The sequence below is a fragment of the Macaca thibetana genome, chromosome 15 (assembly GCF_024542745.1).
Source record: "Macaca thibetana thibetana isolate TM-01 chromosome 15, ASM2454274v1, whole genome shotgun sequence".
NCBI lineage: Eukaryota > Metazoa > Chordata > Mammalia > Primates > Cercopithecidae > Macaca > Macaca thibetana.
Window position 1 is genome coordinate 89,287,135 of NC_065592.1, and position 9,981 is coordinate 89,297,115.

The 9,981-nt window shown below is 44.2% G+C and overlaps 1 protein-coding gene across 12 annotated transcripts in view; it reads right to left on the minus strand.

Annotated features, from left to right (window-relative positions):
* Window positions 1–4,690, minus strand: part of PRUNE2 (prune homolog 2 with BCH domain) — a 295,976-nt gene extending 291,286 nt beyond the window's left edge. For 11 of the 12 annotated variants that reach the window (XM_050761085.1, XM_050761087.1, XM_050761083.1 and 8 more), the window contains exon 1: window positions 4,403–4,618. In XM_050761085.1, the coding sequence (XP_050617042.1) occupies window positions 4,403–4,438 (36 nt within the window). In that variant the 5' untranslated portion in view covers window positions 4,439–4,618. Of the gene's footprint in view, window positions 1–4,402 lie in introns of all 12 variants that reach the window. The other variant, XM_050761076.1, reaches the window with a different exon arrangement.
* Window positions 4,691–9,981: the final 5,291 nt, after the last annotated feature.

Genomic DNA, 9,981 nt, shown 5'->3' on the forward strand with positions numbered 1-9,981 from the left:
CCACAGTGGCTCTTTAAAAGGCGTGAAGCATTTACTTTAAATATCCTTTTTATTGACATGTACAACCTTCTTCCTATGCAAGAGGAAATCAGGAAGAATATATTCCTTCAATTTCCAATCAAGTTGATTATTCTGCAGACATGCTGCAGTCTTTTTCTTTCTTTTATAAAACCCCATCTCCTATAACCACTCTAATGCAGTTGTTCATTTAGAGTTTTGAATGTGCTTTCTTGTCCCTATGCCACATATCACAGACTATGAGCTGACATTCAAGTCACCCAGAATTTTTCTTCTGTAGAAGTCCACATATCAACTAATACCTACTGCAGAAGTGAGCCCTTCGTCCGCAGCTGTCGCTGCTGAAGTAGCAGATGCATCTGCTGGACTGCAGTAGTGACTCTCTCCACCTTCTTGTTGAAAACAGCATTCCTGGGACACTGATGTGCCCTGTATCCTGCTGGTGACAGCTGACAACATCCCCACCTCCCCCCCAACCCAAGACTGGCTCATGACCTACATCATAGGGCATGTGGGCTGCAGTGATCTCCACCCGTTAACAGCTGCTTGACTTGCATCAGCTCGGGGTGTCTGGGCAGTGAGGGAGGCTCGGCAGCAGGGGCCCAGTGTGGGGACCCTGGCTTCCTGCCAGCCAGAGCCACAGAACTCTCTACCCATCCCCAGGTGATTCCTCATGTACTTCATTTTCTGCCCAAACTTCATGGGAACGTGGACCATTTACTGCCATGAGACTGTCCTTGTCCTGAATACTTTCCTGAGCTGATCACTGTGAAGTTGAGGGACATTTCCCAAATCACACCATAGAGCGGGGAGCCCTCATTCCCTACACTCCTTCAACTTCTCTTACCATAGAAATGATGTAACTAAGAATAGAAAGCATGGCTAAAACCTAAGGACTGATCTGGAACTATAGGATTTGATTTCTGCAACTCTGAATGGGCAGGAGAAAAAAGAAAATACGTTTGCATTCTCATTTCTAGCTCTAGTAGTAAGTATCCAAACCAAAAATATGGCTGGATTCTCACATCAAGGAAGTGATTTCAACTAGGAAGCACCACTCTTTGATTACCATCTCAAGCTTGGGGGGCTTGCTCTCAGATTGCTTATCCTACTGTTATTAATGTTTTAACAATCCTCATGTCAATTCCATATGTGTCATTCCTTGTTTGTCTAGAAGGAGCACTTCCGGAGACTGCTTGGAAGAAGTAACTACCTCCCTAGCTGTGCCCCACCTCCAACCAAGTTTTTCACAAATATGCTCCAGCCCCCAGCCTGTCCTAACCAGGCAGAAATCAGGCCCACATGAGAAGCACTGGAGCCCCAGGAGGAGGGATCCCTCTGAGGCCACACCTGGAGTTTACTTTTGCCATTTCTGATAAATACTGAGTATTCTCAGGAGGGAAGGAAAGGTATTAGAAAGGGTGAGTTAGGGAAAATGAGGATGGGATTATGTCAATGAATCTGCCTCAGTTTAAAGACTAGCAGGACTAGACCGGGATGAAAAATAGAATTGAGAGTGAGCTCCCAATTCAACGGAAATCAGCTCCAAACTACCTGACCAAAATTCAAAATATCCTTTTCCTTCAAAGACTTCCGTTCAACCAAGGGTCTGGCCTAGAATAGCAGAGCTTCCTCTCTCCTTACAATGACAGATGAATAATAAATGTTCCAAGTCAGAAAAAAAGATAATTTTTCCAACATTTTGATTATTGGAGATTGTATCCACGGCTAACAGCAATTCCATTTTGCAATTTAAAGTTCGTTTTGCCTATTGGAATTAGCTAGCCCCAATGATGATGAGGTTATGTTAGGACTTTGGAAGAGTCATTAACTATTTCAAACCATTAAAAAATATATATAATGCCTACAGAATATCAAAGCAATTAAGTCAAATAGGAAAAAAACCTAGCAATTAGGCTTTTTTTTTTTTTAGGTATCATATAGCTAAACTTCTAAAGAAAAACATTAAAAACATAACTCCTAAATTCTAATTCTGGTCTAATAAGGCTTAAGTCAAAATCAGCATGGTAAATTTCTTCACCTTAAAATGTTTTCCAAAGGATTGGCTGAATTTTAAAAAATCTTACTATTTTATTTTATTTTATTTTATTTTTGAGACCGAGTCTCGCTCTGTTGTCCAGGCTGGAATGAAGTGGTACAATGTCGGCTCACTGCAACCTCTGCCTCCCAGGTTCAAGCGATTCTCCTGCCTCTGCACCCCTAGTAGCTGGGATTACAGGCACGCGCCACCATGACCAGCTAATATTTGTATTTTTAGTAGAGACGAGGTTTCGCCATGTTGGCCAGGCTGGCCTCGAACTCCTTACCTCAGGTGATCCACCCGCCTCGGCCTCCCAAAGTGCTGGGATTACAGGTGTGAGCCACCACACCCGGCCAAATCTTACCATTTTATTATAAATAAATTTCCCACAAGTGAATGACATTGACTTAATTTTTTTTCTCCAAGAAAAAGGTTAATCTATCCTCTAAAGGAGAATGTTATCTATTTGAGTGTTATATATTAAGTAAAAATCTTATTACCTAGAAAATATAACTTATCAGGAGAAATATGACACTAAAAGTGACCAAAACTCCTTTGCTGTGGCTGGATGTGAAAGGTTAATCATGATTTCTAGCAAGAAGCTTATTCCAAGAAAAAATAAAATAAGCAGTAATTGTTCTGGCTAAGACATGAAACTTTCTAATGATGTAGAGCAATTGCTCATCTAATGAAGGGACTCGGTAAATAAATTACAGATTACTTTCAACTGATTACTCGGAAATAGGGAAATTTCCATTCCAGCAACTGCTCCTCAGAATTGAGAGAAACCTCTTGCTCATATCAGACCCCACAGTCTAAATGTTTATTACGAAAATACTGATTAAGAAATGTTACAGGAGTGAAAAACAGATACAGCCCAGAACTCTGCATTTGTCATTGATTACCATTTTCATACACACACACACGCACAGTTGCCAAAATTGTCTTTCATTTTTGAACATTTCTCCTTCATTACTAGGTAAAGAACAGAACATGTATACTATCAGAAATGCCAAATACATAGTTGAGTTTCCGAAATTAGTATTTTCATCCATGTGCTCTAGTAAAGAAAACGGTCAATAAACAACACAGAAATGATCACAAACTTCCTCAACTCTGAAATCTCCACAAACGTTCAACTCTCTGGGAGCTTTCAGGTAGAAAGTTCTTATATAAGCACTTATCAACTTTAATGGTCTTTTTCAAGATACTTACAGTTAGACCATTGTAAGGATCACACTTCTGTCTGCACTCCGAATGGTGGTTCAGGCAACTTTGGGCCCTCCCTTCCTGTACTCCCTTTGTTGTGTTAGGGTAAATGAGTTACAGTAAGAACCCTGCAAATATCCTGCCTTGTGATTAAAACATTACCTTAATGCAGACTTTGTATTTTGGCTTCTATGAAGGCTTAAAGGTTAAAGGCATCATAAATTATGCATTTCTTTCTATGCCAGGCCTGTAAAAAGTGCTTTTACAGTTCATTAAAGATATTGCTTCTAAATGAGTACAGGCTTTTCTTTTTTTTTCTGCCAAAACAGAAACATTTCCATTATATTTATTACTGCTGTGCTGGAGAGCCAAAACAGTTTGGAATTAAGAAACTGCTAGAGTCTGTTGTTCCAGAATGTGTAGCAACTGTTAACATACACAGTGGAGTTGCCCATTCACTGTTTGGACAGTGATACGGTAAACATGGGCTAACACACAGGTCTGCTCCCGGGAGAATGATGGTCTGGTAAAGCCCAGAACACCAACAGTTAGAGTTTCCCCTTCTGCCTCTGCCCCAGTTTACAGATGTGAACAGGAATTAACAAGACACAAGACACACTAGAATGTCCCTAACTCCTGCAGTGGAGCAAGCTCTATCCTGTGGATTCTCCAGTACCACACATGTCCTTCCTACCCAGCACTCTGACTTCCTCACTTTTGTCACCTCCAGCTGAAGTACAGTCCTAAGAGTCTTTGTTTTTCTTTTACACTTACACGCAATGCATCTGCAGAAGGCTGGGCTCTTTATCTCAAGGAAGACCACACCCATTTTTCCCTTAGCTTTCAGGAGCAAACTGCCGATTTAGGGACCGAAGCTGGACAGAAGCGACCCAACTTCAGCCAGGCCACAACCTCCTTCAGCTCTGCACCTCGTCTGGTTGCGGGGGAGGATTCTGGAGACAGATTGCCAGCTTTAAGAGCCAGAGTTCCAGAGATTTCTTCCAGGAGACAGCCCGCACACCCTGACAACTCCGTGGCAAAGTTGCTTCTTCCTCCTGTGCTGCAACACCTTTTCCTCTCCACCTTTCCATCAGCATACGCGCGCGCACACACAGCCTTGCTCACTCAACTTACCAGTTTAGATTTGGCGCGTTGCAAAAATTCTTCCATGTCGTGGCTAGGGGTTTGGAACCCGGGTACTAGGAGGGGCGCAGTGGAAAATCTCGGCACAAGGAAGAGGAGCGGGGTCCCGGGAAAGTGGCCCGCCGGGGCGCAGCGACCGACTGCTCCCTCCTGCCGCTCGGAGGCGGCTGCGGCTGAGGCTGTGCTTGCGCCCTCGGCCGTCTGGCCCCCGGGCTCCCCGCCCCACCCCTCGCCCGGCCGCCGGCTCTGGGCACTCGACTCTGCCCTAATAAGGAAAGTGGGTGTGCCGCCCGGGAGCCCCGGGGCGCGCCGGGCACGCTCTCTGGCACGCGCCTCCGGGGCCGTGGCGCGTGGGCGGAGGTGCAGGGGTATGGCGAGGGGCTCCTCCGCCAATCGCAGGGCCCTGCTGCGGCCTCCTGACGTGGAGCGCCGAAAACTGCTGCAACCATGGACAGCGCCCAGAAGTGCGAGCCAAGTGCAAGGGGCTGCTGCAGAGGGAGGCTCTGCCGCAGGCACCGCCGCGGTCAGCGGGGGAAGGTGGGAAGAGGGAGACGGGTCCCAGGAGAGCCCCCGCCTAGCCCAGCGCCTCACTGGCTGGCTGGCGCGTTACGGAGCTCTCCAGCGGTCACTTAATGAGCTGGTCGGCAGGACTGGCCGGGGAGGCACTCAGCTAGATTGGCGTGGGAGGGACGGGGAGGGAAAGAGGGGGAGTTACTGCTGAGCTAAAAGCAGTACGACCTTGATGGATAATAATCAGAAGAGCAGGCTAGGAGGTTGGGCGAGGCTGCGTCTTTCCTCCCTACCATGAAAACATGCCCACACAGCAATGGGCATCCGCAGTTCACCCAAACGAGGTGCCCTTATGTCAGCCCTGGGACTAATGCGTAGATACATCCTTCTGCAGTTCCCATCCACTGACATGTACCCTCAGGGAAAGCTGGGGCAGTAGAACCTTGCTAAGGTGAGGTGCAGTCTGCAGACCAGCAACATCAGCATCGCTGAGCTTATGGAAATGCAGAACCTCAGTTCCCTGCTCCTACTTGCCAAATCAGAATCTGTGTTTCTATGAGATCCTCAGATGATTTCTATGCTTGTTAAAGTTTGAGAAGTACTACAATGAACAATTGAACTTATATCTACATACCTTATTTTAAACCATGGAGTTTTGTTGTATGTAGCTTTGTACGGTCCCCAAACACACTCCATCAGGCTTTCTCTGACCTCTGGGCTTTTGCACACCACCTGTAAGACCCTTCCAGCCCTTGTCCCAGCCCCCAGCTTCAGCTGTCCTAGAGAAACAGCCTCAACCCTGACTGTACAGTAAAATCACATCGTAATCACCGGAGACTTGAAAAAGTACTCATACCAGGGCTTTATGCCAGTCCAATTAAATTAGTATCTCTGGGCATGGGGTCACAGCATTTTTGTGGAAAATGACCCTAGTGATTCTAATGTGCAGTTCAGGTGTGATGTTCTGGTTCTCGATGAACTTTACACGTATCTAAATCACTTACAGGGCTTGATGAAACACAGATTTCTGTGCCACATCCTTAGAATTCTTAGGTGTGGCTTAATGGGCCAGAGAATGTCCATGTATACAATCCCCCAGGGTTTGCTGATGCTGCTGATCCAAAAACCACACTTTGACAGTGAGTGGCCTAGAAGTTCTCTTTCTCCAGGAAGCCTCCCCAACACACTTTTCCCTTCCCATCCCCATACTGAGTTGGTTGCCCCTTCTGTATTCCCTCATAGCAACTTACATTTTCCACTCTGCTATAAATTGCATAATGATTTGTCTGTGTCCTCCACCAGGCTGTGAGCTCTGTAAAGACAGGGACCTTGCCTGTCTCATTCACTGATGGATCCCTAACATGATGTATGTTCATGTCATATATAGGTCCTCAATAAATATGTTTTAATGAATAAAGATACATATGGAAGGGTTTTGTTGCTCTGTCTTTCTCTCCTGTCTCAATGTGTGTCTGTCTGTTTTCCTGTCTGTCTCTATGTGTATGTGTGTGTCTCATGATCCAATTATTTTTTATTCAGAAGGATCCAATGAAAACAGATCAGCAGAGTCCACAGATCTGATTAAAGGAGAGTGATAAGAATATTAAGCTCCAGGTGACATTCAGGGGAGGGCTATATGGAAGCTGGAGATGCTGTCTGCTTTCTGTATTGACTTAAGTAATTTAAAACCAACCAGGTAAAGCAAGTGTTTTGTCAGCCTGTAAATCTGTGAAGTTGCACACAATTCAAGTAAAATTACTGAGAAAAATTCTTGAGAATGCCTTGCCTCTGACTTCACTGGGGAATTTAGCAACAGTTACATAATACTGTTTTATTCCTCTAGCTTTGGCTTATAAATATTCTAGGTAGGTATCACACATACTTGAAATGTTAAAAAAAAATTCTGATGGACTCAAATTCCAACATCTATCTCCCCATCTTTTTCTCCACCAATAATGGCCCTTCAAAAGTTTATCAAAATTTACCTCTTCTATGAAATCTTCCCAAGCTGACCACCTATATTAGCTTCCTGGGGCTGTTTTAACAGAATCTCACAAACTCAGTGGCTTGAAATAACATAAATGTATTATCTTACATTTATGTAGGTCAAAAGTCCTACGCAGTTCTCATTGGGCTAAAAGCAAGCTATCAACAGGACTACATTCTTTTTTAGAGGCTCTAGGGGACAATCCACTAGAAGCTGCCCATGTTCTTTGACTTGTGGCATCTTCCTCCATCTTTTTTTTTTTTTTTTTAGACAGAGTTTCCTTCTTGTCCCCCAGGCTGGAGTGCAATGGCACAATCTGGTTCATTGCAACCTCTGCCTCCCAAGTTCAAGTGATTCTCCTGCCTCAGCTTCCAGAGTGGCTGGGATTACAGGCACGCGCCACCACGCCCAGCTAATTTTTGTATTTTAAGTAGAGACAGGGTTTCACCATGTTGGCCAGGCTGGTCTGGAACTCCAGACCTCAAGTGATCTGCCCGCCTCGGCCTCTCAAAGTGCTAGGATAACAGGCATGAGCCACCGTGCCCAGCCTTACTCCATCTTCAAAGTCAGGAACAATTCATTTATCTAACTGTTCTTCTAACCTCTTTTTCCACTTTTTAGGGGCCCAAGTGTTTACACTGGGCCTATTTGGTTAATCCACGATAATCTCCCCCATTTTAAGGTCAGTTGATTAGCAACCTTAATTTTATCTGAAAACTTAATTCCCTCTGCCATGTAACCTAACGTACTTATAGGTTCTAAGGATTAGGTTGTAGACATCTTTGGGAGGTCATTTTTCTGCATACAACACAAACCATACATGAAGTTATTTGGTAGCTATCGGCATTTGATCCTCCAATTTTTATGATTCCATAGCAGCCAGAAATCTAGTGACTTTAACTCTAGGTAAATATTGTCAACCCTGATTGCACGGTGGAATCACCTGGGAGCCTCCAAAAATCATACTAATGTTCCAAGCTCCATCTCTGGAACATTAAATCAGAATAATTTGGAACAGAAATTCCGAATTGAGTGATCTTGAGAGGGGCCCAGGCATCAATATTTTTTCAAAGCTCTCCAGGTAATTCTCTGTGTAGTCAGGGTTGGGAACTACTGTTGATGTTAGATAAATTCACATTCCCCAGTCACTCATGTACAAAACCTGGAGTTCCCTTTGATTTACTACATTCTGCCACCCACTGTGGCCAAATAGTCCCCGGTGCAATGTCTTCAACCTTTAAAAAAGTCTCCTTCAACTTCCTTTCTTTCTATTAAAAGCACTAGGATCGTAATTTATGTATTTGTATCTGAACCTCATTTCACCCTCTTCTCTCTAGAGTCCCTTGTCCTTGTTGGCAGAACAATCCCATTTCCTCTACTCTTTGCCTTCCTCTCTCAGATTTCTTGATTCCTGGACTCCCCTCATTTGAGACCTGTATCTGAGCTCTCTTTATTTTTGAAATAATTATCTTGAGTAGATTAGTAAAATGGTTGGTATGGATTAAATGCTTGCGTCCCCCCAAAATTCCTGTGTTGACACCTTAACCCCCAATGTGATGGTATCAGGAGGTGGGGCCTTTGGGTGTCATAAAGTTTAGATGAGGTGGTGAGGGTGGAGGCCTCATGATGGGATTAGTGTCTCTCTTCTCTCTCTCTCTCCCTCCCCCCACCTCTCCCTTCCCACCATGTGAGGACACAGGAAAAACATGGCCATCTGCAAGGCAGTGAAGCATCCTCATCAGGAACCAAATTGGTCAGCACCTGGATCTTGGACTTCCCAGCCTCTAGAACTGTGAGAAATAAATGTCTGTTGTTTAAGCTGTTCAGTTTAAAATATTTTGTTATAGCAGCCTGAGCTAACTAACACAATGGTAGTGCTAGGGGAAAAAAAAGAAAGAGACTTAAGGCATCCTCTCATGATGCCATCTCCTCATATTACTGAGATGGGACCAAGGCCCAGAGTAGTTCAGCATCCTGCTCAGACTAACAGAGCTACTTAGAAGCAGGAGCCAGGACTGCAACTCAGTTCTCTTTCGTTCTTTCCTTGAGCATTTATGAGCATAGACGATGCTCTTATAGGGATTTTGTTTACCTAAGATGCATAAAATATGATCCCTGCCTTCAAGGAGCTCACAGTCTAGTCACCACCAAATAGATAAATGCAGTGATTGAGAAATGCATCTGGTGTGATACTAGTTGAGATGCAATATGTTGTGGTAACTAAGACCTGTATGCTAATCTTTGCTCTGTATGGTAGATTAAACATGGCTGAAAATTCCTTGATTCTTCTCCCAGTGAGAGGCAGGGTCTTTGTTATTTCTTGAATCTAGGAGAACTCTGACTTCCCAAGCAATAAAATATTACAGAAATAACATCATGCCAGTTTCTGGGACCAAGGTCTTAAGTGATTGGTAGCCTCGACCTCTTGTCTTTTGGAATACATGCTCTTGGAACCTATCCATCACGCTATGAGGAAGCCCAAACAGCCATATAGAGATGTTCACACAGAAAGGAGCTATGAACTCTGGGTAACAGCTCAGCTGCCAGCCGCGTGGTGAGCCATCTTGAAAATAGATTCTTCAGCCCCAGTCAAGCCAGCTGATGCCACATGGAGCAGAGCTAAGCTATGTCTGCTAAGCCCTGCCCAAATTCCTGACCCATGAAACTGTGGGATATAATAAAATTATTGCTATTATAAGCCATTAACTTTCTGGGATTTGTTCTGCAGCAATAGATAACCAGAGCACCTGGCCAGTTACCAGCTCAGAAAGTTACGGCAAGTTATCCTTTCTAAGTTTCAGGGTCTTCATCTATGAAATAGATGAACAGATAATACTCCCTCTTAAGACTGTCATGAAGCCCAAATGCAACAATATATGCAAAGTGCCCAGTTCTTGGTCAGTTGCTGCCATTATTCTGATTTCCAAGAGTCTGTTAAGGAGAGGAGAAACTTAATGTAATAGCTGTAAGTGGGAGAAAGAAACTCCATGAAGAGAACCCAACAAGAAGAAAATCTCCAGGTCAATTGTGGATGGAACAGCAGTCACTAAAAATGTGACATGATTTAATTATA